The sequence below is a fragment of the Heteronotia binoei genome, chromosome 2, assembly GCF_032191835.1.
Source record: "Heteronotia binoei isolate CCM8104 ecotype False Entrance Well chromosome 2, APGP_CSIRO_Hbin_v1, whole genome shotgun sequence".
In the NCBI taxonomy this organism is placed as follows: domain Eukaryota; kingdom Metazoa; phylum Chordata; class Lepidosauria; order Squamata; family Gekkonidae; genus Heteronotia; species Heteronotia binoei.
In genome coordinates, this window is record NC_083224.1 from 152681569 (window position 1) to 152708587 (window position 27019).

The 27019-nt window shown below is 42.2% G+C and overlaps 2 protein-coding genes across 7 annotated transcripts in view; one reads left to right on the forward strand and one right to left on the reverse strand.

The window, feature by feature from the left end:
• DPH5 (diphthamide biosynthesis 5) overlaps window positions 1-2322 on the reverse strand; it is a 37383-nt gene extending 35061 nt beyond the window's left edge. For 2 of the 5 annotated variants that reach the window (XM_060232282.1, XM_060232279.1), the window contains exon 1: window positions 1856-2322. The gene's annotated coding sequence lies outside the window, so the exon portion shown is untranslated. Of the gene's footprint in view, window positions 1-1771 lie in introns of all 5 variants that reach the window. The other 3 variants (XM_060232283.1, XM_060232281.1, XM_060232280.1) reach the window with 2 other exon arrangements.
• Window positions 1862-27019, forward strand: part of LOC132566843 (uncharacterized oxidoreductase ZK1290.5-like) — a 101382-nt gene continuing 76224 nt past the window's right edge. The window contains exon 1 of one of the 2 annotated variants that reach the window (XM_060232278.1): window positions 1862-2162. In XM_060232278.1, the coding sequence (XP_060088261.1) occupies window positions 2042-2162 (121 nt within the window). In that variant the 5' untranslated portion in view covers window positions 1862-2041. The remainder of the gene's footprint in view (window positions 2163-27019) is intronic. The other variant, XM_060232277.1, reaches the window with a different exon arrangement.

The following is a 27019-nucleotide window of genomic DNA, read 5'->3' on the forward strand; positions in this document are numbered from 1 at the left end:
CCCGCCTCAGGTGAAAAAAGGCTGACTTGGAAGTGGCTGCAATCTGGGCCTCCATTGATAAAGAAGGCTCCAGTAGAACTCCCAGACTCCTGACCCGGTGCGCCGCTTTCAGCGGCGCCCCGTCGAAGACCGGGAGAGGTATTTCCCCTTCCCGGGCGCCCCGACCCAGACAAAGGACTTCTGTCTTCGCTGGATTCAATTTCAGCCCGCTCCCCCTCAACCACATTGCCATGTCCTGCAAGGCCCGGTCTAAAAATAAAATTCCATTCATATTTATTTATTACACTAGATTTATATCCCGCCCTCTCCACGAACGGACTCAGGGTGGCTAACAGGCCAAATGTCATCTAAAAATAAATACAATATTATAGAAACAACATTACAAAACATTAAGCATAAAAGCATATTGGTATGCTGCCAAAATAACAGAGTTCTGTGGGCAAGATTTCTCACAATACAAGTGATCTTGTAGCACTAGTGTTTCATAACCATTCTGTAAAAAATAATGTATTATAAAAGTTTTTGAAATAGCCTCACAATGCAGGGAAGGGTTATCTTTTTTGTTTTGAGAACTTTTGTTTGTTTGGAGTGGGCAGGTATTAATGGAACACTCCAATTATTGAGATCTGAGAAAACAGTGCTAGGTTTGTAAGTGCTATACTGATGGCACAGGGCAGGTCAATAGATGCTCTCAGCTTATGAATAAAAAAGATTTCAACAGGTGAAAGGTTCATCCCCCTCCTGAATTACAGAGTACCTACAGGTTCTTGCTCAGTCATTTAAAGTTCCAGGAGCCTTTTTACCCTTAGGAGGAGAGAGGGGAAAAGCTGAATTTCTCTCACACCAGCCATTTTACATATAGAAGCCTTAGCACGAACACAAAAATAAACAGAAACTGTAGTCTGTTCCTGTTGGTATGCCCACAGCCCATTTGCACCAACCCCCAACTGCATTTTCTCTCTTGCAGTCTGCCAGCCTGACACTAGGCAAATTTACTCAGAAGTAAATCCACAGAACTCTGTGTTGATGTGCAAGAAAATCAGTTTAATGATCTTGGAAGGAAGTCCCATTAATTCCCACTGGAACTACTTCCAAATAAGTTTATTTAGGACTAAGGTCAAACTCTTATTTGGAAGTAATTCCAAAGGAAATGAATGGGACTTTCCTCCAGGCAGATCAGAGTGACTTTCTTGGGCATCAACACCGAGTTCTGTAGGCTTGCTTCTGAGTAAACATGCATCGTGAATCTGACTTCAGTGGGCTATTAGGTACCAGTGCATAGCCAGTTCTTTCCTTTGACAATGTACCGGTAAGTTAAGGGCAGCAATCCTTTATGAACTTACTAGAGTATGCCCCACTGAAAACTGGTATTACTTCTAACAAAACATGCATAAGAGTGCACTGCAAATCCCATTTATTTGGATAAAATTCTATTTCCGAATCTGGCTGCAGTCATAAGAACACTTACATGGAAGTTAACTCCACTTAATTCAGTAAAACCAGAGCTGCAATCCTATGCAAAATTTACTCCAGCCTAAAACCACTGAAATAAATGAGCACAGACTGAAGTAACACTGGAATAGCACTGTAGTGCTATTAGAAATAAGCATGCAAAGGATCAAGCTGCACGAGAGTTTCGGACTTGGCAATTCTGCTTATAGTCACCAATATAATCCACCGAATTCAGTGGGTTTTAATTCCAGGTAAACGTTCACACAAAATGCTTCCTTGCTCCTATTTTTGCCTGCTTATAAACACGAGTTTCTGCCACCTATAAATCAGTACTCCCTCGGCGCCGGCAGCTTCGCCAATTACTATTGGCCGGACGTGGGTAGATCCCGCGCCCCCAACTCACATTCACGATGCCAATTCCTGCTATCCGCCTTGTTCCTTTTCAACCATACTTTTAGCGGGCTTCTAGAGTGCTTTACGGTTTGCCGTAAAGAGCACTCTTTTTTGCGGTATTTTGCGTCATCAAAGAATCCTGCTAGAGTTCCGCGCGAGGATTTGCTGCAGGGCAGGAGACGAAGGAAGCAGGTGGATGGTGCCCTTGCTGCTGAGGTATAGGTGGTTCAGTATGAGTGCCTGGGAGGCTGGTCAGGCGCAAGGGATACCCACTGTGCCCCTCTCCAATGGCTTAAATATCCCTGTGTTGGGACTGGGTAAGTGCAGTAAGGCGAGCTTTTAAGGTGCCACTAGATTCCTGTTGTTTTTTTATCCAGATAGACAGAAGCTGTTGTGGGAACAAACTATACCTGAATGCATGCCATTCCCCAGCTCCCTCTTCTCCCTGGGGCATACAACGTGAAGCAATGTTTTTCCCAGCTGGAATGCCTTTTCTGCATTAAAGTTTGAGTCACACTTTTTCTCCTTCCACTCAAAAGGTTTACCCCTGGCGTATGTAGGAGGAACATTTGCTTTCAGCAGAGTCTACCTTCAGTGTTTCTGCATGAGTCACTGATCTGGACATATCTCCTGCCTGGAAGGAGATTAACCCAGTGCAAATTAAAAGAGCCTAATGGCCCCTTAGAGCCCAATAAAAATTATTCCAGTATAAGCTTTCATGATTCCAGAGCTCAGTTATCAGATGTGCATTAATAATAATAATAATAATTTTTTATTTATACCCCGCTCTCCCCGCCGAGGCAGGCTCAGGGCGGCATTAAAGCAGAACTCTGGCTCATTAAAGATTATGCTAGAAACATATCTTGTTAGCCTCTGCACTATTGCTAGACCCCCATTTTATCTTGTTGCTTCAGACTAATTCCATTTGGAATTAACCCAGAACAGAGACTCATACAGAGATTCAGCAGGCAGCTTCCAATGATGAGGAATAATTCTATTGCATCTTTGCTTTTTCACCAAATCAGTCACACCTGATATAAATATAGCAGAATTATTCACTACCAGGACTGGTTGATTAAAAGAAGGTAGTTCAGGGCTGGTACCAGATGTTAAGGGGCCCTGGGTAGAGAGCCTCCCTCTTCTGTTCTGACCACTGCTAGGACCTCCACTCATGCTTTCCTTCCTATACATCCCCACCTGCCTGTTTGTGACCTGTTCCACTGACCACATGTTGTTTCCCCAATGATGCTGAGTGGTATGTACAGATAGGAATAAAACCAGTGTGCCTGCCAGGAGTGCCACCACTGTACACTACCTGCAGGTTCTTCCCTGGCAGCATGTGATTGGGGGGGAGGGGGGCTTTGCAACTGTGGGCCTTCCACCTGCCAGAAACCCTGGCTGCTGCTTCACCTCAGGGTGTGATGTCACTGGCTCTGAGATACTCTCAGAGCACAGTGATTTGCATAGAGGTACAATAGGTGTCCTTGAGGTCACATAAGTGTTTAGGTTCTTAGCATGCAATGTATTGAGTAGCTTTTGCGCTGTAAACTTTTGAGGATTTTCTGTACTGTATCCATTGGGTAGATGAAGCATTAAGGCTGTCACAAGATTTGCTTATGAAATAGGGCTGGTGAGCTCTGGTTGCCATATCCTCCCCTCCCAGTCTCTATATTTGTTGGCTCATGACACACAAGTATGGTTTTCTCAACTTGAAGAAAAAAACTGTACCTGTAAAAATTCTGTCTCATGGCATTGTGAATATGTTTGTCAAAAAGAAAAATGGTTAGGAAAAGGTTACTTATAAAATAGTAGCAGTTTAAGGGACCGATTAATACGAACTGTATGTAGAACACATCAGAAATAGAAAAGATTAGGAGTAAGGCCCGTTATGAAGAAAAATACAATGGACTCTAGAAGGAGGCTATGGGCAAGTGCCCGCCACCCTTGTTGTCTTTCCACCAACACAAATGAAGGCATTGACTCCCCCCCTACCTCAAGGGGAGCTGATCTCTGCCATCTAGAGAGCATTTATAAATCTGAGTGATTAATGGTGGTTCCCTTGGAGGAAATGGCATTGTACCTGTCTGAGGTTCCATCCCTCCTCAAACCCTATCTTCTCCAGGCCCCACCCCTTAAATCTCCAGGAATTTCCTAACCTGGAGTTAGCAACCCTATCTCGTTACCTCTCCCTGCAGCTTCTACATAAGAAAATGACAGTCATTCTTCATGGTGGGGGGAGGGGAGAGACCAAAGCAGTGTACATCAATCTCCTCTCCCCTCTGTGTAATTTGAACAACCCTGTGAGGCAAGTTAGGCTGGAAGACTGTGACTGGTCTGAAATCAGTCCGTTTCCACAGCTTCCACAGCAGACCCCACTCTGAAGCCCTAACTCTTGTGCCCTCCTCAAACTCCACCACAGAATCTCCAGAAATTTGCCATCAACCTGTAACTGGCAGCCGTAGTCAGGACTGGCCTCAATGAATTCTGACTCAGAGATTTTAATGATACCTTTCAGACCAACAATCTGTCTCAGATAACATTGTTGGTCTTTAGCACCCTGATTATCTGTCCACCCTGCAAAGCAGCCATTTTCACCAGGGGAAGTAATCTCTGCCATCTGGAGATTAGTTAAAATTCTGAGTGATCTCCAGTCCTCACCTGGAGATTGGCAACAGTGGTTCCCCAGGAGGAAATTGTTTGTTTGGAGTCTATGACATTGCACCTGTCTGAGGTCTCACCCCTTCTCAAACCCCACTCTCTCCAGGCCCTTAAATATTCAGGAATTTCCTAACCTGGAGTTGGCAACCCTATCTCCTTCCCTTTATCTGCCTCTTCAGCTTTCCATCACCTTCCCCCTCTCTGCAGCATCTACATAGGAAAATTAGAGTCTTTCTTCACAGTGGGGAGAGGACCAAAGCAGTTTACATAATTCTCCTGTTCTCCCCCCCCCATGTGATCTGAACAACAACCCTGTGAGGTAGGTTAGGCTGCAAGTCTGTGACGGATCTGAAATCAGCTTCCGCAGCAAGAACCTGGGTCTGGCAGACCCCACTCTGAAGCTCTAACTCCTATGCCCTCCACAAAGTCCACCACAGAATCTCCAGGTATTTCCCACCAACCTGGAAATGGCAGCCGTAGTCAGGAGTGGCCTCCTACTGCTGCCCTCCCCGCTCTCGTCCTGCCACCCTCCCCGCTCTCGTCCTGCTGCCTTCCCTTCTCTTCTCCTGCTGCTTTCCCCACTTTCCTGCCACAGCACCGTTTTCTCAGTTCTCATACCAGCTTTCTTGCTCCCCTGCCGCTTTCTCACTCTCATGCCGCCTTCCCTGCTCTCTTGCAGCTTTTTCGTTCATATACGTGCCGGTGCACACACTCCTGAAGTACCACAGTGATGGCTCAACAGGAGAGCAGGCTGCCTAGGTGTTTTTAAAGTTTGTGATATCATTTTGTGGCCTGTGCCCCCCCCCCACCTAAAATTTTATCCCCTGCCCCCTGTCTAAAATTTTCTGGCTACAGGCTTGAGAGGCAGTACTGATCAGTAAGTCCCCAGATCAGTAAGAATCTGTCAGCAGAGAACTGTCTCGCTGAAAGGTCTGGTGGGGTTCTTGCCTGACGGGGCTGGCAGTGGGTGGGGGAGAGCAGAATCAGCAAATGGCATGCCAGAGACAGTGCAAGCCAATTCTGCGTAGGCCACATCCAACGAATGAAAATTCTCAGATTTGCCACCATGGTTGGGCTTTTATTGGTGATGATGATTGTTATCCACGTGGTCATAATCAAGAGATATTCTGAAATGGTGCATAGATTTATGTGTTTTGTCAGCATCACTGCAGCCTCAATTAAGGAGAAATAGGACGAATGCACAGGAATGCTGTTCTGACTGGCTTGGCATCAGGATGTGGCCTGATATGCAAATGAGTTCCTGCTGGGCTTTTTCTATAAAAAAGCCTTGCTTTGAACAAGCACAAGACATAAGCCTTCCTATTTGTGATTGGGAGATTAGGTGAGCATTCTTTGAAGACTTGTTTGTTCTTCCTAACCTTGTCTAGAAATAACTTTTATAACTCCTCGTAATGAAGCAGCTAGTGCATATGTGACAGGAACCAATACTAAGCAATTCATAGTGATATGTCAGGATTCATGCTGTCTTAGAAGATCCAGGAATTTTAAAGCCGGGGGGATCTCCCCATTTCAGTGTAATGAAAGTTGGGGTGGGGGGTGGGGGGATGGAAATATATACACAATACTTTATTTATTTATTATTTCCTATCAAACCTAAACCATCATTTATCTCTTGGCATATTAAATGGTACTGATTGGGACATTTATGGAGTTTTATAAATGCCTAGCTTTCTACAAGTGACACTGAAAATATATGCAGTACTTGAGAATGAGAGAGCTACAAACTTCTGCTATCTTAGTATAGTTTTGCCAGCTATGAGACAGAAAAAAATAAAAAAAGTGAAATAAGTAATTTTTCAGTAAAGAAAAGGGAATGTATCATTTGATCAAAAACAGATTTGTCCTTTCACAGTTGGAAAGGCTAGTTGCATGTTTGGATATAGAGTTAAATGTCATAACACCAAAAATGCTGAGCTTTTTAATCATTTATTATCAAACACGTTGCATACTCACTGTTGCCAAAATATTTCATATTTAAATAATATACATATCTTTGAAATATACGTTGTACATGTCTATATACATGAATTATCATTATCTAATACTGTTCAATAGCCTTGTATCAAATTCTGCATGGTATATTTTTTAAGTGAGTCAAATTTGGTCTTCAAAAATATTTCACTCAACTAAAATTATATTTCATAGGATACTTTTTCCATGCTATCCAAAAGAATCCAGGGAGGGGAAACGGGGAAAACTTTTTTTCCCTGATTTCTTTTCCCCTTCTGCTTTCACATTGATGTATTCTATCACACTGTAGCCAGGAATAATATAAAATAAGGAGAAATTTGCTTTGCCCCAGGTTGTCAGGCACCTGAGCTTCCACTATGAAGTTTGGGAAACTTTTATCTCTTTTATCAGTGAAGGACAGCAAATAAATATTGCCACTTCCTGCTGTTTTCTCAAAATCAGAGAAAAGGACTGTTCTGTTCAATAAGCAGTTATAAAACTGTTTTCTTGGATTCGGATGTTTCTTTTGGCTGACTGTGGAACAGGGCATGTTGTTTCTTTTAAAAGACTTGTTTCCTTCCTATGCAGCCATCAGGACTGGCACTGTGGCTGGCTACTCATCAGAGCCTAGGTGACAAGGTCTTGCCCTCTTCATCTGATACAAGATCTCTCTGGAACTGGTACAAAGGGAAGGATGAGGAAATGGGTACAGCTGGCAGTCTGGGAATAAACAAAGTAATCCAGACTTGAAGGCAGCTAGAAGATGTTAATGAAGGCAGTGATTTTCAGCCTCTGAGTCATAGCCCGAAAGTGGGTTGTGATGCTCTTGCAGGTGGTTTGTGAGGCCAGCAGGAAGAAGAAGGAACAGAGTGAACTGGCAGAGGAGGCTCTGAGTGGTTTGAGTGCATGGCTGTTCCCATTTTACATATCATGGCTCTCTCCAGCAGAACCATGTTTCTTTGACGCATTTATTTGACACATTCCATGTTTCTTTGACACGTTCTTGCATGTATTTCAGCTGGGACACTTTTAGAGAGCTCTCTGCTCCTTTATAAAGAAGCTTTGGGTGAATGTCAATATTGGATGTTAAACACCTCTTTGGAAGGTGGTCATGTATGAACTCTTCCTTTGAGTGCTTTACACCTACCACTCAGTGAGCTTGCTAGTCTCCCAGTGTGGGATTGCACAGAAGTCATGATGATGAAAAAGGGTTGTACTCACCTCTAACTTTTGTTCATTGAGTGGTCTTCTGTGCAGGCACACATCCCTCCCTCTTGCCTTGCTGTATATGCTCTGAAACTTTAGCTTTTCTGTTGGGGAAAGTTGCAGAAACAATTGAGATGAATGGTACAACCAGAGAAAATTCACAGTAAATGTACCATTTGTGCTTAGAAGCTTAATTGTTGCTAGGAGCTGGATTGTACTGTTTTCTGACATGGTGCTGGGAGTAGATTTTTGTTGTTGTTCTTGATGGCTATGATGCTGGACAGGGACCTTGAAAGAGGCATCAAGTTTACTATGTCCAGGGCTGCATGTATATTACAGTTCTGCAGAACTTGGTGCCAGCTGGGTGCAACATTTATTATTCAGGGAAACTCATTGATTATAGTTGCAGGATGCACTGGGAAGTAAGACCAAATTCTGTTGCTCTTTAAGGTCTTAGAAGCCTGGATAACTCCTTGCCCAGAACTTTCAGGATAAATCATGTAGACCAAGGAGAATAAGCCTCCCCTGTTTGTCCTGGGAGAACATTTCACTAAGGGCTGAGTTTTCTCACCTGGTCAGCCCTACCTCCTGGCTGCTTAAGCCTGAAAAAGAGCTGCAACCTGATGCTGCATGCCTTAAAAGCCTTCAGCTGTTTAGGAAGGCCAAGTTGTATAGGAACATTTTGACAGAGTGTTAGACAAACATAAGCCAAATAATATATAGGAGTATTATGAAGTGAACCTGAATAACTATTACAAAACATGTTGCTGCAATCCTATGGTTCCTGTCGACCTGCGATTAAAGGCCCACTGAACTCAGCAGAACACTATTTTGGGCAAACAAGCATACGGTCACGTCATAGAAGAATGACATAAATGTGGGCTGCCTTGTGTAATCATTCTTGGGCCCCTTTGTGGTTTTTCTGAATGGCTTTTTCATGTGGCTTTCTCAAAGCACTTAGTCTAAACAGTTCCATATGTTATAATATAGTTTAGTTCAATATTACAACTTTGCCACAACTGAGAAACCAAACACTTTCTAAGTGGGGATGGAATTAAACCTGATGGAAACTACCAAGTGAGGTTATACTGTGACATAAATGGAACGTTGACCATTCTGGTGCATGTTAAACTACAATTTGTTTTTTACAGTCCTGCTGTTAACAAGAACATAGGCAGTGAATATGGAGTGTAGAGCTGATACTGAATGTGCTGAGCAATTTAAACTTGTGGGAACCATTTCTAGATGAGCTCGTCTTGTTTTAGGGTGCACCTTCAGATCAGATAAGCACAACATCCATGGGAACTGAAACTCCATCAGAGCAAAGGGTAGACTGGAGTTTGCTGGCGAGTTTTAGAGAAGCATATGAAGCCAGCTATGTGAAAATTTCTGTAAATAATGCTGGTCTAGAAGGTAGGACCAGAACCAACGGGTTGAGATTAAATCAAAAGAGTTTCTGGCTCAATGTTAGGAAGAACTTCCTGACAGGGCAGTTCCTCAGTGAAACAGGCTTCCTCAGGAGGTGGTGGGCTCACCTTCTTTGGAGGTTTTAAAACAGAGGCTGGATAGCCATCTGACAGCAATACAGATCCTGTGAATTTAGGGGGAGGGCGGTATTTGTGAATTACCTGCATTGTGCAGGGGTTTTCAGCAGTTCCAGCAGAGTCCAGCAGTTCAGCTACCTGGGGTGCATCACAGTCCAGCAGTTCAGCTACCTGGGGTGCATCATCTCCTCAGATGCCAAGATTGACAAGGAGATTGACAACAGGCTGGCAAAGGCAAACCGTGCATTTGGCCGACTGCACAAAAGAGTGTGGAGCAACAAGCATCTGAAAAAAGGCACAAAGATCAATGTTTACAAAGCGATTGTGATGACAACCCTCATCTACGGCTCCGAATCGTGGGTTTTATACCGTCATCACCTGCGACTCCTCGAGCGCTTTCATCAGCGCTGCCTTCGCACCATCCTCAACATCCACTGGAGTGACTTTGTGACCAACACTGAAGTCCTCAAGCGGGCGGAGGTTACCAGCATCGAGGCACTGCTGCTGAAGACGCAGCTGCGCTGGGCAGGGCATATTTCTAGGATGGAAAACCACCGCCTTCCCAAGATTGCCCTGTATGGCGAACTCTCCACTGGCCATCGAAGTAGAGGGGCACCAAAGAAGAGGTACAAGGACTCCTTGAAGAAATCCCTTGGCACCTGTCGCATCAACCATCACCAGTGGTCTGACCTAGCCTCAGATCGCAAAGCATGGAGGCACACCATCCACCAGGCTGTCTCTTCCTTTGAGAACGCACGCATAGCTGGTCTTGAGGACAAAAGGAGATTGAGGAAGAATCGCACTGCTATAGCACCAACCCTAAATCAGACTTTTCTCTGCAGCCACTGTGGCCGGACCTGCCTGTCCCGCATTGGTCTTGTCAGCCACCAGCGAGCCTGCAGCAGACGTGGACTATTGCACCCTTCTTAAATCTTCGTTCGCGAAGCCAAGCCGAGAGAGAGAGCAGGGGTTTGGACTGGATGATCCTGGAGGTCCCTTCCTACTCTATGATTCTAGGATCTTTTTCTGCTATGAGAATGCACTACTTATGCCCTTAAGGAAGTGCGCATATTCAGTACCACTTGATGCAGATTAGTTATGCTTTAAATTTTAAAGAAACTTTGAATGTATGTATACCTTTGGTTTGTAAATTTAGAACACATCAGTGGACTATAAGGGTTCTGGGGGAAACTGATTGACTCTTCAAGACTAAAGTTGGCTTATTGTTGCCTAAAATATGCCAGCATTCTCTGCATTGCAGGGAGGATCAGCAGAGGTAAGCAAAGCTGTAGTTCAAGTATATTGTTCTGACATTACCAGTTTTCTTCTTCAGAAGCTCATGATGAAGAATCCCAGCATCTTCCAGGAACACAACAAGCTAGAGGTCTTCAAAATAATGTCTGCAAAATACCTCAGCTTACACAGACCCCTTTGTCTCCTTTTAAAAGAGATTTGCACATTGTTCTATATAAAGCTAAATTGACATAAGTAAAGAGCCCTCACTTCCTGGTCTTTATCAAAGCTTCTATCAAGGCCTTGTAAAACTTTTGTTTACAGAGTTTTGTTGTTGCAAACTGCCTAGAACAGTTGGAGAAAAAATATCCAGTAAGTAAAGCAGGTTTTTCAGGCAAACTTGCTCTTTGGAAACTGCACATTTAGTGTGACGACATTCTTTGTTAAAAGGCGACATGGGAGGTGAAAAACATAATAAATGGACTCTCCTGGTGTTACAAAGTATTTGATTAGCTACAGCCTTAGAAAGATACTTCTGTGAACTTTTTATCGAGTCATAGCGAAATTGCTCCCTCATGTACCGCTGCTGCAAATTTGTAGGTGCTGTGCTTGTTCTAAACAAACCGTGCATGACTTCCATAAAAGCCTCAAAAAGCTGTCTTTTTGGTGGTTCAAGTGTTGTTTTTAGTTCCTGTGAAATTGGAAATTTCATTTTGATTGCGTATTCTATATTTAAACTAAAAAGCATTTTCTAGGTGCCAAAATGTTAAAGCATTTTCGTGGGTCAGCCAAGCAGTATCCAGCTTCTCCTAAAGAGTCACTGTGGTCAAGTATTGAACGTGGACAAAAGGAGTCCTGGATCCAGTACTTGGTACCAAATCCTCAAAATTAACTACAGTATTTATTTACCCCATTTTGAGGTTTTTTTTAGATTGATAATAGAGATCATTGCATCAGGACCAGTTAGTTATGTATGCATATTTCAATTGTCTTTGAAATCAGGAGGTTTAATGCAGGCTTCATTTTATCTGTTCTCTTTTACTTTCTTATGAGAAATTGTCAGGTTTTTAAAAATGTATTTTTTTAAACAACAACAACAAATGGTTGGAGCCATGAATAAGACCTAGTAAACTACATGCTAAGGATTTGGGGGATGGGGGGGACTAAAAAAAAAAAAAGAATTATTTTGCAGCATATTGCTGGATCTTACAAATCCACAAAGTAAAACCAAAGGCTCTATTTATGATGAGCAGGGAAGTTCTGTTTTTGAAATTACAGGACTTCTATTTTTATTTATGGGCTATATGACCTTTTCCTTAAGGGGGCGAAAATAGCCATTCCATTTTATCGTCATAACAACTCTGTGAGGATAGGATAAGCTCAGAAAGTGGCTAGCTCAAATTCATGTCTTTAAAGCATGGTTGAATTCACTTGGATCACTCTAGTAGTATCTGAAAATGGGTACCAAAAATGTGGATGATTGTACCTAGCATGTTTAAAGTTGTCTTCATCTGGATAGCCCAAGCAAGCCTGATCTCGGAAGCTAAGCAGGGTTGACTCAGGCAAGTACTTGGATGGGAGACCTCTTTGAAATACCAGCAGTCAGGAGAACAGGGGCGGGTTTTATTCAACCACTTCTCTGAATATCCTCCATGCCCCTAGTAGGGGTCAGTTACCAGAAGTTGACTTTGAGGTACAGACATAGACACACAAATGATGGAAGGAAGGAAGGGGGAAAGAGAAAAAAAGAGTAAAGACATTCTACACCAGAGTGCTATAGATTGTGGTGGACTAAGATCAGTATTGTCTACTCTGGCTGACAGTGACTCTTCAGAGCAGGGGTGTTAAACATGTGGCCTGGGGGCCAAATCAGGCCCCTGAGCAACTGGTTGTCATCATGCTTCCTTCTTCCTCTCTCTTGCTTCCTTCTGCATCACAGCTTACTTTGCCAGGTTTCCTCAATCATACAGGAGCTACAGAACAAAACCTCTGTTTTCTCCATTGGCTGAGGATTTTCCATTGGGGAGGAAGGGAGAGCTTGCTTTGGCAGGCTCTTGCAATTGCACAACAGAGCTACTGAGCCAAGCATCTCTTCCTTCTATTGGCTGAAGCAGTTCCCCATCTTCATCTCCTGGGGAAGGAAGGAAAGAGCCAGAGCTTCCTTTGCTTGGTTCCCTGGATCCCATGGGAGAGATACAAAGAAAGTACCTTTAAGACCGAGTGTTAATGTTTTAAAATGTTTTATTTAAGTTTTCTTTTAATCTTTAATTGTGTTTGTGTCCTTTATAAAGTTTATATCTCTGCTACCTAATCTTAAATAGGAACACATATGGCCCAGCCTGACATGGCCCGGTCCGACAAGGTCTCATTTATGTCAGATCCATCCCTCATAAAAAATGAGCTCAACACCCCTGCTCTAGAGTCTCAGGGAAAGCTCTTTCACATCATCTGGTATCCTTTTAGCTGAAGATACTGGATACTGAACCTCTAGCTCAGAGGTCTCCAGTTTTGAGCATGTTGGCACATTAGGAATTTTGAGAGGGGGAAGTGAGTGGCACCACAAAATGAATGTTGCAGAGGGCAGAGCCAAACTAAATGGCTGCCACAGGATGTGGGAATGAATGAAATACTTTCTTCCACACACTTCCTAGGAAGAAGAAAGTTCTGAAGAGGAAAGGAACCACACACTAATTAAGGAAAGCCCAGTTGCTTACCAGTCCTCCTGAACCTCCACTGGAAGAGGAAAATTATGTAGATTGGCATTTCACTCCAGTATCACAGAGCCTACCCTCCAAAGCATCCGTTTTCTCCAGGGGAATGGATCTCTATAGTCTGGAGATGAGCTATAATTCCAGGGGATCCTTCGGTCTCACCTGGAGACTGGCAGCCCTAGTAGTTTAGCTTCTAATCATCTGAGTTGGTAGTGCAGCATTCATAAGGTAGGCCTGAAGGTATGTCATGATGAGGCTTCATTCTGCAGGCCAAGTGTGCCACCACACATTCACTTTGTGCCACTGAGAGGCTCAGGGCTAGTCAACCCCTGAATGAAATAAGTGGATGCTTTCAGTATATGGCTTAGGCATGGTGCTTCCCACTGGAATGAAGACCACTTTGTTGTTGTTTTTTTAAAAAAATAGCATGCAGTTCCTTTTTAAAATTAATCTGATGAAGAGCATTGTTAATCCTTGCTTATTCTAACGAACAGTTAATGTTCTTAAAACTGATAGTGCTGTCCCCCCCCCCACTTCTAAAATCTAGGATGGTGGCCTGCAACAATTCTTTTTACCCTATACATGGTACATTTGTAATGCCAGACCTTCTTTCTTAGTCAAAGGCTCTTGGCAGATCTGAATGGCTGTATCATGTGAAACGAAAACTTGGATTGCAGCCATTGTGTCCTTAGCTGAGTCAGGGGGAGAATGCTGATTTTCATGTCCCCCTTGGGATCATTGGGGTGTGTGTGTGTGTGGGAGAATTGTTGTTACGATCCTCAATAGATGCTATTACCTAGATTACTTGTTTTAAAATCTCCCCCCCCCCCCCCCAAATGTATAACACATGAAAAAGACGCATTTACAGATCATACAAAAATAAAAGAAGAATCAATGTCTGGCTTAGCCATTACTTGTCAGTTTAAAAGGAAAAATAAATAAGATACAACTGGAGATTAACATTTCTGGGAATTTTACAGCCATGGTGGGAGGGAATGTTCTGTGGGAAAAGGGAATATTGATAATACTCACAGTACAACTTTATGTGGAATAATATTAGTAAGTTTTAGGATTGTATTTTTACTTTCATATCCAACCTAACCCTATTTTATTGCCTGAACAAAGTGAAATGTATAATATCTAACTTTAAATATAAAATCATTTTGTTTGCCATACTAATGAAATGTATGTATATGCAGAATTGTCGATATACCCAGTACTAGAGAGAGAGAACTTGAGCAAGTATGCTGCAAACTGCTGCATCTTCCGCTGCCTTAGTACATGTATCTTAACTTTTGCCATCTGAGAAAAGGAAGAGATGAAAGATGCAAACAGAAAACACAGTTTCTAATAAAAGGGAAATATGTTATGTTGACAGAAATAGTCACAGTCTTAATAGCAGTAGCAGCATCGAGATAAAGTTTATAACACTGAAAACATAGAGTTGTTTAGTAGCGTATTATACACCTAGAAAATCTGGGGCCAAAATTAGCCACATGAGTTGTACATCTGTACATACAGGAATATCGCTGTTTGATAGTGTAGATTGTTTTGCATAAAACACTCATCCCACACACATCTTGAGTAAGTAAAACATGGCCTGAACAAACATTTAACTCATTTCAAAACAGAAAATATTTACTGGAAATGTTTGTGTTCCCCAAATTTCCAATTTTTCCTTTGGAAATGAATGGAAAAAATAGTCTTCAGAACTCAATTTCCCACCTTGGCTTTAACTTCTAGGAATAATGGAGCAAGAGAGAATGTTGTAAACTACTTTGGTTCAGCATTAGGTAGCAAAATATGAAATAAAAATAATAATGCATGACTCTCCTTGGAGACACCAGCTTTGTGAGAATACTCTTCTCTGCTATTCGACATTGGATGGCCTGAGATCTGCCTAGTGGGTTTCTGCACATTTTCAAGGTTGGAGTGGGGTAGTCAGAGGCTTAGTGAGAAACCTGTAGGAGAACATTTCAACCTCCCAAGTCACTCAGTGGGGGATCTCAAAGTAGCTGTTTTATTGCAAAGGAAATTCAGAAACCGACTGTAATGGGAGACTCCCGAATTACAAGTTGTTAACAACACACTCAGGACAATGGAATCTCCAGGGCTTAACAGAGATATTGCCTTCTTATGTCTCTACTCATGCTAAGTCACTCTGTTCTCACTTATACCCAGAAATCAAACTTCGTTAGTCTTAAAGGTGCTGCTGGACTCAAACTTAGTTCTCACATCTGCTCTTAACTCCTTTATTGTCTGCATGCCAATTTGCTCTATTTACCTGTCTTACCCTATGTATTATTCCAGTTTAGGTATATTTATGGCTTCGTTACCTAGGCATTGTGACTCTAATTAACTCTTCCTGGCAACTACCCCCCCCCCATATGAAATATTTGAGGAAATTTATTTCAATGAACCTGAAGGAGTGTACATGTATACATGCTAAGTCTTTCAGTTCTCACTTATACCCAGAATTGAACTTTGTTTGTCTTGAAGGTGTCTCTCAACTCAAACTTCATTCTCACATCTGTTTGTTAACTCTTGTATTTCTACGCTAAATTTACTGCCATTCATAGATCTTACCAACTGCTTTAATCCAACTTCAGCTATAATCACCCAATACTTATGCATGATGCCTCTAACTGGCCCTTCCTGATAACTAACCCCCCCTCTTCTATATATAATGGTTGAGGAAATTCTCTTTCACTGTATTTGAGGAAGTGTGCTTGTACACGAAAGCTATACCTTGAATAAAACTTTGTTGGTCTTAAAGCTGCCACTGGTCTCAAACTTTGTTCCTAGTGTTTCTCTGTTAGTTGGAATCCATCCATTATATTGGTATTGCAGACACTTACCTGGCTTTTAAACATCAGATGTATATAATAAACAAGGCTTGATTAAAATTCCTCAAAGTGGCTTGCAAATGAGAGCACCATAAAATCATCATGTGATGAATATAAAAACAAAACAAGCCATTAAAAACAAAAAACTACAGGGCATGGGCATAATGAAATTAATGGCACTCTTATAAAACAAGTTGGTTTAACTGTTGTGACTTTCTGTAAATTTGTTGGGATTCTGTGTAGGAGATCCCAAGCCTTTAGTGTGCAGAAGTACATGGCACTGATGATGGAGGTGTGTTGTCATCATTATAGACAAGAAACCACCCCAATGGCTGCTATAACTGAGACAATAAGTATGTATCTGAAAATGCTTTTTAAATAGGTGGTGAAGTAATACACAGAGTTAGTATGGGAAAAGCAGCCTGGTATCCTGTATTCTGATCAATTAGCTTAGGAGGGAAAAGAATTTGATCTTTTGTGAAAGTTATAAATCACGGCATTCTTTTGATTGGTCTCATTAGCAAAGCAGTTTCTCAGTAAGATTACAGGTCTCACAATGGTCTGACAGGTTTCTCCCTCTATCATGTTAGGAATAAAAACGACTCCAGGGAACCAGAGAACCCATCCAGGTATATGAAGTACGGGAAGCAATTTAACTTGGCTTTAACAAAAGGCGTAAAGTGGAAATCATTTAAAACTGGTTCACACCAGCAATTCTTCGTGCACTATTAACTGTTCAGATCTAGTCACAAAACATTATTCTGAGGATAAAAGGTTTAGTGAACCCTAGAAATTGGATTTGATTTATGCCAGAAAATCTGCCTTTTCACTGCTTGAGTTTTTCTATGGAAGAAAGCCACAGCCTTTTACCAAGTGGTTTCTAAGGAAACATCTTATAGCAGAGCATCTGAAAACAATTTGGTTCTTAATGAGAAATAGTTCTCACAACGGTGGGAAAGTGTTGAGTGAAAAGAAAAGCCTTCAAGATTTGGCAGTTTCTCCGTAAAGACATTGAAATAAAAGTGTGCTGCAGCTTAAGTTTATGAAATTTCTACATGGAGTGGACTTTCGTCACCTCCCTTTAAGGATTTCCATGCTCTGGTTTCAGCTGTCCTCCTCCTCTTCCTGTAGCTACATACTTTTAAGGGACTACTCATAGAGGGAAATAAAAATATGTTCTTTAAAAATGCAAGTTAGATTCTTTAAAAATCATCATCCTACAAAAGGTTTGTTCTCCATTCTCAGTCTCCTCTGCTACTGACACAGTTCATAATTCAGTGAGTAGAGCTCCATGTTGTCAGGAGCTCCAGCAAGAGCCCCTGCTTTTCCTATGGTTGCCTCATGTAGTGATCCATTTGCATCTTGGGTTGGAGAAACATTCTCTCCCCCTCAAACACCATCCTGGTGATTTTGCCTGGCATGGTGATCAGTCATCCCAGCTCTTTGTGTGAGCAGCAGCCTGCACCTGGTCTGGTCTTCGTGGTTCCTAAAATCTTGTGTATTTCTACTTTTCAGTCTGTCTCTAGTCTCATTGCCTACCTACTTCTAGAGATGTAATGACCTAGAACAAAAACTGAGAAAATTCAAACAGAAAAACACCCCCACCCCCAGTTTTGGACTTATCTCCAGTTTTTCCAGTGCAAAATAATTGGAAATTTGGAAGAATGGGAAAGCATTTTTTTTAGTAGAAGTGCAAGGTTTTGCTTGCTCGAAATGCTTTCTAAGAGATGTGTAATTATTCATAGCATTACATAATTCCTGTTTTACTGTAGATGTATGCAACATATTTTCAGGGATATCTGTATTGTTTTAAATGTGACTAATTTGATACACTTTTAAAAGGTCAGTGTTTTCCTTGGGTTGAATCCAACGGTGTGGTTTCACTGCTTAAGCTAATTGAATGGCATTTACATTGACAGGGAAAGATTTTTGCCAGGTTCTCTCAGTGCAGACCCCCACTTCTCCTCAGGTTGTCTGTGAGGGTTAGCTGCCCCCAGGAGCCAAGTGAAGGAAGGGGAAAGTCCTGTAATGGGATCCTCACTCTACTTGCAGTATTTTGGAGAGCCAGTTTGGTGTAATGGCTAAGTGTGTGGACTTTTATCTGGGAGAACCGGGTTTGATTCCCCACTCCTCCACTTGCACCTGCTGGAATGGCCTTGGGTCAGCCATAGCTCTGGCAGAGGTTGTCCTTGAAAGGGCAGCTGCTGTGAGAGCCCTCTAAGCCCCACTCACCTCACAGGGTGTCTGTTGTGGGGGAGGAAGGTAAAGGAGATTGTGAGCCGCTCTGAGACTCTTCGGAGTGGAGGGCGGGATATAAATCCAATATCTTCTTCTACCAGTTGATGTTACTTGAACTCAATATATTAGTCTGCTGATGGTCCCAGAGAAGAAATGCATTTTTCCTTTGGAGGTTTGAAATGTGCAAAAACTTTGTTCTGTGTTTTTAAAAGTTTTTCCCCCCCCCTCTCTGGGCAGGGAACAGACAGGGAGGAGGAAGTCAGTCAATGGCTTTCCAGGCTCACTTCAGCTACCTTTTAAGAAATTCTAATAGATCTAGCAGGAGAGCTAGTGGGTGGGTCAAGGTCTCCCCCTTCTCCAAGCAGGGAACGGAGATTTGATTGACTTTAGATTAGAAAGGTTCCTGAAATAATCTCCAGAAAGAAGTTTCAGGAAACACTTCTCTGAGCTGGCCTGACCTGGTCAGTGGGTGGGGAAAAGAGAGGTGATAAAACTCAGGGGAGCGAGCACGAAGGCCTCTTTTGTGCTGGGTCCTTCAGAGCATCAGAACTGTTAACTAAGGCAGCCATTTGACCATGTGTTCACCTGAAGAGCTGAGGAGAGCTACAAGGTAATGGTCACGGTGTAGAGATTTGTAATTTCCTAAGATTTAGGGGCCTGTTCTATATTTTTAAACATCTGATGGGACATGTTTAGAGAGAAAGGGACAGCAGATTTGTGTTTATCCAGTTATTTTTAATCCCTTGCTCAGTCTGGTGCTGTGCTAAAAAGTGCTATCCTTGTGAATATTTTCTTTCTCGGATACACTATTTTAAAAAGAACATCAGGGGAAGGCAGCTGGAAAGTGGTGTTCTCCAGGGGCATACAAGGCAGTAAACAGTCCCCATGGTGACCAAGCGCTGGGCAATGGGAGACACAGAAACAAGGTCTCATCTTGGAAGGGAAGCTGGGAGTCCTGATCCTCCCAGTGGACAATTCCTAAAAAGGTGAGGAGGTGGCAGCGGACTACCCGAGGGAGAAAGAAAAGCCTCTCCAAGTGCTGGCAAAACTTTGGAGGGCAGGGTGGAACAGGGCCTGCAGGCCAGTCAATTAAGAGTGTTTTAAATTTTGAATAATAAGCCTTCTTTTCTTTACTACAAAAAATTTATGGTTTCTACTTTCAACTTTTATTTTTATTTTTTATATAGCAAGAATAAAGTAATTGTACTTAGGTAGTATAAGGTGCAGTGGTTTGCTTTCTCGCTCCTGTATTGGATATATTTTCAATTTTGTTTTAACAAAACTGAGATGTTCATATTTCTAAATGTTACAAATAGTATTGTAGATGCTGATAGAAAGTGTACAATTTATGTTAAATCAGTAAAATAAGGTAAAGTGTGATAAGAAAGTGAACATATATTTCAATTTCATTCTAGAGCCCCATATTTTCTAGAGAGAAAAAAGGACAGAAATCTCCCCTCTCCATTTCAGACATGTATAGTAGATGTGCATGTTGCCAGACTTGTGAAGTTTCTTTGTCTCTCTTTCTGCTTAGTGTTCTGTTTCTTGAATGGGCTTTTTGGCTCAAATTCTGGTCTGTTATTGGCTCTGGGTATGACTGATCTTCCTGTACTGCATCCGTGAGGACTTTTTTCCTAGGGTTGGCTTAGTTGCTCTTGTTTTCCATCTTGATTCTATTCTCAGTCTTTCTAGAATTTGTACTTTCAACCCTCAACTGGATATAGGTCAGCTTGAGAAATACCTCCTGGAGACTTGGGGAGTAGAGTTTGGGAATGAGCTCAGTAGAGACGCAGTGCCATAAAGTCCACCCTGTGAAGCTGCAGAGAACCTGGTTTCTGTAGCCTGGAGATCAATTGTAATTCTGGGAGATCTCTTGGAGGTTGGCAACCCTGCCAGGATATAGCTACTGCTGATACTGTGTCAGTAATAATGTTAATGTAAGGAATATCATCCACCCCACCCCCATGATGTTGTTTAGCAACTTTGCTATAACTCTTAAGCCTCCTCTTTGAATTGTTGTGTGATTTTGGAAGCCATGTGTGGTATGGACCTGGAAGAATGTATAATGAATGAATACAGCAGAGCAGTGATGTTCAGAAGTACATCCTAGCTTTTGAAATAATCCTGTTCAAGAAAAAATGCATTCTAAAGGCATTTTAGTGCCAAAACAAGTAATGAAATATTCTAGCTTCATAATTCCAGTATGTAATTATGCATTAACCATAGCTGCAGAACTGTCCACACACAGCCTGTGATTGCTGGACACTAATCTTTATGGTTTCCTGTTCATTTTGCTGTATTTTTCCACTTATTCTTTCTTCTCTGCTTCCTGTTGTTCTTATCGTTTTAACATGCTCCCCTGGGTGTGCCAAATGAAAATGTCAAAAGTAAAGAATATTTTGGGAATGAAGTGTCTAACTCAGGGGTGTCAAACATGCGGCCTGGGGGGGGGGCGAATCAGGCCCCCAGAGGGCTCCTATCAGGCCCCAAGCAACTGGCTGTCATCTGCTTCCTTCTCCCTCTCTCTTGCTTCCTTCTGCATCACAGCTTGCTTTGCGAGCCATGCTCAATCACACAGGAGCTACAGAGTTTGCTTTGCCAGGCTCTCTCAATCACACAGCAGAGCTATTGAGCCAAGCCTCTCTTCCTTCAATTAGTCGAGACTCCTCCCCCTCCTGGTTTCCTGGGGAAGGAAGAAAAGAGCCAGAGCTTCCTTTGACCAATTCCCTGGATTGCATAGGAGAGATACAACGAAAGCACCTCTAAGATCAATTAGTGTTAATGTTTTAAGCATGTTTTATTTTAAACTTTTTAAAAAATCCTTGTGTTTCTGTGTCTTTTATAAAGTTCATATCTCCACTATCTGGCATTATATTTTATGACACACATAGCCTGGCCTGACAAGGTCTCATTTATGTCAGATCTGGCTCTCGTAACAAAGGAGTTTGACACCCCTGATCTAAGAAATGCTGACACTCCCTACCATTCTATCCAGGGTGAATAATTCACTTGGGTAGCTGCAATCACTGTGGAAGTATCTGACAGAGATTACCCTTTGTGCCTTGCTATGCCCCACTTTAGAATTTTCAATGAGGGCCTTAGCTGTTCAAGGTTCAACTCCTCTACCCTAGTGCACTGCTCTTTTTGCAGCATAACCACAAAATGTACTGTTTCTGATTGGATTGTGGAATGAGAATTTTAAAATAACGTCCATTGTCTTCCCCTGGTATAATGTGATATAACATTATACAAGGCAGCCCATGAAGAGACTGTTGAGCTTAGAGCAGGGAGACCCAGAATCCCAGACTGACCTCTCAGCTCAGGCTCATAGGCTTTAGACCACTCACTTTTTCTCACCACCTCACATGGTCCTTGCGGGGGTGGGGGGACTGAGATAAGCCATCATGAGCAGATAGGGTGAAAAAGTAGAATACAAATGTGCTGGATAATTGCTCATCAGTAGTAATCATTATGCTTGCATACCAATTTCCTGTTCAACCTCTGCCTTATATGTATGGACCAGCAAGTCTCATTCCATCCCATCTGATGAAATGTGCATGTGCAAGAAAGCTCACACCTTGAATAAAACTTCGCTAGTCTTTAAGGTGCCTTTGGACTCTGTTCCATTACTAACCCCCCCCCCCCCAAAAAAAAACTGCATAACTGTTAGAAAATTGCCTGCTCTTTGATTTTCTGAATGAGGTTTTAGTGTTCTTTAAACCCAACTCTAATTTCACTGATGAAAACTGCACAATCTTTTTTGAAAACTGTTGATTGATTTCAGTTGTTTAGAACAAAACAAAGCTATATCTGGATTGCTTTCAAAAATGAGCCTTCTCATCTTCAAAAGAGCTTAAATCAATATAGTAGCAAGTTGTCTGCCTACATGTATAAAAAGGAAATATTTTCTCAGAACACGGGCCCAAGATCAAGAATGTTTTTTGTTCTGCATGAGTCTTGCTATATTATCTGTGTTGGAGCATTGGGTGGAATGAACAGATGTTGCAGAGCAGAGATATCCAAACTTTCTAGCTTCAGGGAACCCTTCCAAATCAACTGGCCTACTGAAAAGTCCCTGGATATAAATCATTGGACTCCTGTGTGTTGCACAGAACTCTGGAGTGTGCTAGGCTGCATGCCCAGTTCACACAGATGTTAGCCTGAGGACCACCAGCACTGGGTGAGGTGTTTTTCCAGTGAAGTTAGTTCATCTTTCCTCTTATTGTGAAGATCCCTTGATAAATTGCTCAAGCGCTGCAGGATCATCAGGAACATAGCTTGAAAATCCTTGTCACAGAGAAATCATGGCCATGTCTCTGAAAGAAAATGGGGCTAGAGCCTTCACAATGCACTTGTCTTACTAAGGAATTTGTCAGGTTTGTTTTAGCAAACATTGAGGATTAGTGGTATGTGTGGGAAAGAGATAAATTGGTCCTCTGTGAAGTTAACATTCACACATTGTATTACTCAATAGAACATTATGTGACCTTTGAATTGTGATAATTTCTAAATGTCATTTTAAATAATCACAATCAAAATTTCCCATTTTTCTAACAAACTGACACTTACTTTACAGCGGGTTGCTACAAGGAAAACCAAAGCAGATAAGACACAATCTGTTCACGTTGCTATGCTAAACCTAGATTTTTTGGGGGAGGTTAAATAACCATATTACTGAAACGTTAGCTTTACTACAGAAAGGATTGTAGTTGGTGTTATCATGGTGATGCTGTTTGGCTCTTTTATGCAACATTGTTGCTTTGGCAATGATGGATTTCTTAAACAAAACCCTGGAAATAAAAGGGCTTGACTGTGATTTACTTATACAAGTCCTATAGTGGAGTCCAAATGTCGTGTAAACCCATTAGCCATTACTGTTGCTGAATGTCAAACAAACTGGCCCTCTTATGCCTTTACAAGGCTGTTTTGCAATCTATGGCCAGGTCCGGTGAAGACTTTCCTCAGTTAACTGCCACAAACATAACAAGTTCTCATTGTTTTACTCAAGGTTAATGAATCCCGGATAACTAACCATGGGCTTCCTTAGCATACATCCTGTTTTTATGAAAGCAAAGAAACGTAGGAGGCCATAGATAAAGTTTGCACATAATTAGGGTTATGATTCCAAATTGCATTGTAGGAAACTCAGTAGTTAAAAGTTCTAAGCTTCGTAGGTTGGAAAGTAATTTCAAGAAGACTAAATATATGATGAATGATATAACAGGTTATGAATCTCTGAAAACCTTTGCCAGTCCCTTTAAACATATCCCATGTGGGTGAGATTACTGTATTTATTCAGCTGTAAAAAAGATATGACTGATTTTATCATCTCCATAACAATTCAACATTTAAAATGCTTTATGGTTATGTAGTGTTTTATGTTTGGAGGGGATGCGTAAAATTGATTTGGTTCCCATCCAAAATCATACACAGAGTAGAAAAAATTCACCCTGGAGTAAAGGGCTTTCACAAATTACTATAGTTAACTTATAATACTCTATTTTTAAAAAGAAAAAAAGAGAGTCCAACTTTGTTCCACCACATGCATTCACATTTGCTAGGATTAGCGTAAATCTGAAACAGATCATCACCCAGTGAATTACTTTAAAAACAGCACGCTCAGTCATCAAAAAATGTTAGAATTCCAGAATTAAAACCATACACCAATTATTAGTTCAGGCTCAGTATATACTAGTGATTAGTAAACTGAATATGGCCTGCAGAAAAATGCCAGCTGACCCTTGGAATGGTGTTAGGAGTATAGAGGGAGGTCTGGCTCCCTTTCACTGCTACTGCTTCAAATTAAGTTGCAGTAATATCTGTGTGACTTTCCAGTTGGTCTCCACTGGCTGGTGTGTTAATTGCTTGGAAGTATGAGGAAGGGGAAATAAGTATGTGGTTGTTCAGTAATTGCATAAAACACTGTCAATTGCTTCCATGTTCACAGGAGATATTAGGAACATTTGCATGGTACTTAAGCCATCACACACAGTTTTTACCTGTAACAAATGTAGATTCTCCTTCCCTGGATACTTGAAAGCTTTCCTGTATGTTTTGAGAAAGCTAGCATAAAATCACCTGGTTCTTTTATGCACCACTGTTGTTTTGGAAAAGAATACCCTCCTGGATGTTGTCATAAAGCAGAGGCGTTGAACTCATTTGTCATGAGGACTGGTTCTGAGGAAGAGGTAGTCAGCAGACCTGACCCAAACCCACAGCCAGTGGCAGAGGTACTGCAGGAGGAGGCAGTTTTTGAGGGGCCAGACAGATCTTCAACCAGGAACCAGCACACTGGCCCCTCTGCTTCCCAGCCCTGGGCAGGCAACAGGAAGCCAAGGGGCAGTCAGTTCACACCCCGCCCCCCCAATCACCAGAGCCTTGGGAATGCTGTCGAACGAAAATAAGGAGAGACCTTCAAGTCAGAAGACGCACTGCCCATTTAGCAGCACAGCACCAGCTCGGCATCCACAGTGAAGAGGAGTGTTTGCAGGCGCAGGATTGAGACAGCCGGCAGGTGCTTGATGCAATTCAGATAGTTTGGCGGTTGGGGGCTTAAAAGCAGCAGAGAGGGAAGTAGCTGTGTAGAAGCAACTTGTCTTTTAGGTACTAACCCTGCTGCTGGTGTTCTGAATTGACTGCTTCATCTCCAACTTTGGCCTGTACCTGATAAACCTTATTCTTGGATTCTCCTTTGGGCTTGAAGCTGTGATTGTTGTCTAGCCAGTGCTCAGACCTTGGAACTGTGTCTTGGCCAACCCTGAAATCTAGTATCAGTCTCTGAGTGCCTGTGTGTCAGTAATCAGAACAGCCCTATGGACTGGGGGGAGTACAGAGGTAAACAGAGGAGAGCCAGCAGTGCAGTGCTGGGCAGTTGCCTCCATGCTGCCTGGAGGGGTGGGGTGGATTCCATTCCCCAGCCCACTCCCACCACCAGTGCTGTGAGCTCAGGCACCCGAGTAAAAATGTGAAGTGGTTGAGTGTTATGAGCCCCCTGCACCTGAGCGCCATGGAAGGGGACTGGGAAGATGTTGAACTAAACCCCCCCACCACTGAATGTGGTTGCAGCAGCTCCCAATTTAACAGTGAGGCTGCCACAGAAGCTAAGGGGTTCTGCTTGACTGCTGTAGATGAGGTTGTTCCACTGTTCTGAAGCCACAACTGGGAGTGACTGCCTACTGACCTCCCCAAGTAGTCACACTAGTTGTTTGTGGGCCAGATAAAAGCCCTGACTGGTCTTGTCCCCAGGGTCTTATGCTTGCTTTATATTGTGAAATAAGGAGAAGTTTGACAGAAAGATAAACATAGACACGTGACCCCTGCTGCTGTACTTCAAGTGATATTATCTAGAAAAAGTTTTCCCACTTTTTCATACTCATACTGGCTAGCCCAGGCCAGCCCAATCTCATCAGATCTCAGAAGCTAGGAAGGGTAAGCCCTGGTTAGTGCTTGAATAGGAAATCACCAAGGAATTCCAGGGTCATTACACAGAGGCAAGCAATAGTAGACCACCTCTGAATGTCTCTTGCCTTGAAAACCCCACAGAGTTGCCGTAAGTCAGCTGTGACTTGACAGATGGATGGATGGATAGTGTCTTCATATACTTCTGCTGAAAATTGGCATTTTAACTGAAGTTCTAGCTATTATTAGCTGAGTGTTACTTGCTTGTTTACTTATGTTTACTACAGAATAATTACAAAGGTGGTTAATTTTATGTTGGCTGTTTAGAATAGCTAGCTGTTTACTTTGAGCATCCCTAGCATGTTAGTAGAACAACAAACAAATGATCCATGTTTGCAGAAAGGAGCTTATTTTCTTTAAAGTAAAAGTTCTGTGTGTCCAAGATTTTCTTATTGGAACCTGTTATGCGTGAAAAGGCTCTTGAGCCCTTTTGCAGGACCTCTGAATGAACCATTCATTCTGTGCTTGGAAATGGCTGTTCAGTCACAAACAGACAAAATAGTTACAACCTAATTTCCTTGGCGCCGAAACCAGCTTATTAAAAGAGAAGAGTTTGCTATGAAGAAGTGTAGCAACTCTTCTGTGGTAGTTATATAATCTAACATTCCTTTAATATCTCCATGGTGTAATTATATAAGCACATTCATTTTCTCATGTTGATGTATGTTGATTCTGGATTCTTCTGGTTTTTTTCACCATGTTAGTATGGGACTTGTAGCACACCATTGTAAAAGTGTACGTTCTAGTATGGAACACATCTTTCTTCTGGATGTTCAGTTCTCCAGTTTCCTTCTTATAATCATATTTAACCTATGCAGTTGATAATATAAGGCATTTGGTTAGGTTACACAGAAGATAATAAAACAAAACTAAGGCTCAACCCTATGAGTTCTTGCATATGTAATTGCTAGGGTTGCTAATCCCCAGTTGGAGGCAGGAAATCCCCTGATTTGGAGGCCCTTCCCTCGCTTTGTGATCATCAGAAAGGGTGGGGGGGAATGTCTGCTGGGCACTCCATTATACCTTGTGGAGATCAGTTCCCATAGAGTATAATGGGGAGTTGATTTGTGGGTATCAAGGGCTCTGGGGTAGGGCTGTTTTTTTGAGGTAGAGGCACCGAATTTTCAACATAGCATCCAGTGGCTCTCCTCAAAACACCCCCAAGTTCAAAAAAGTTTGGACCAGGGGGTCCAATTCTATGAGCCTCCAAAGAGGGTTTCTTCATTATTCCAAAAGGAAGGAAGGCATTTAAAAAGCGTACAGTTCCTTTAAATGTGATAGCCAGAACTCCCGTCAGAGTTCAGTGGTG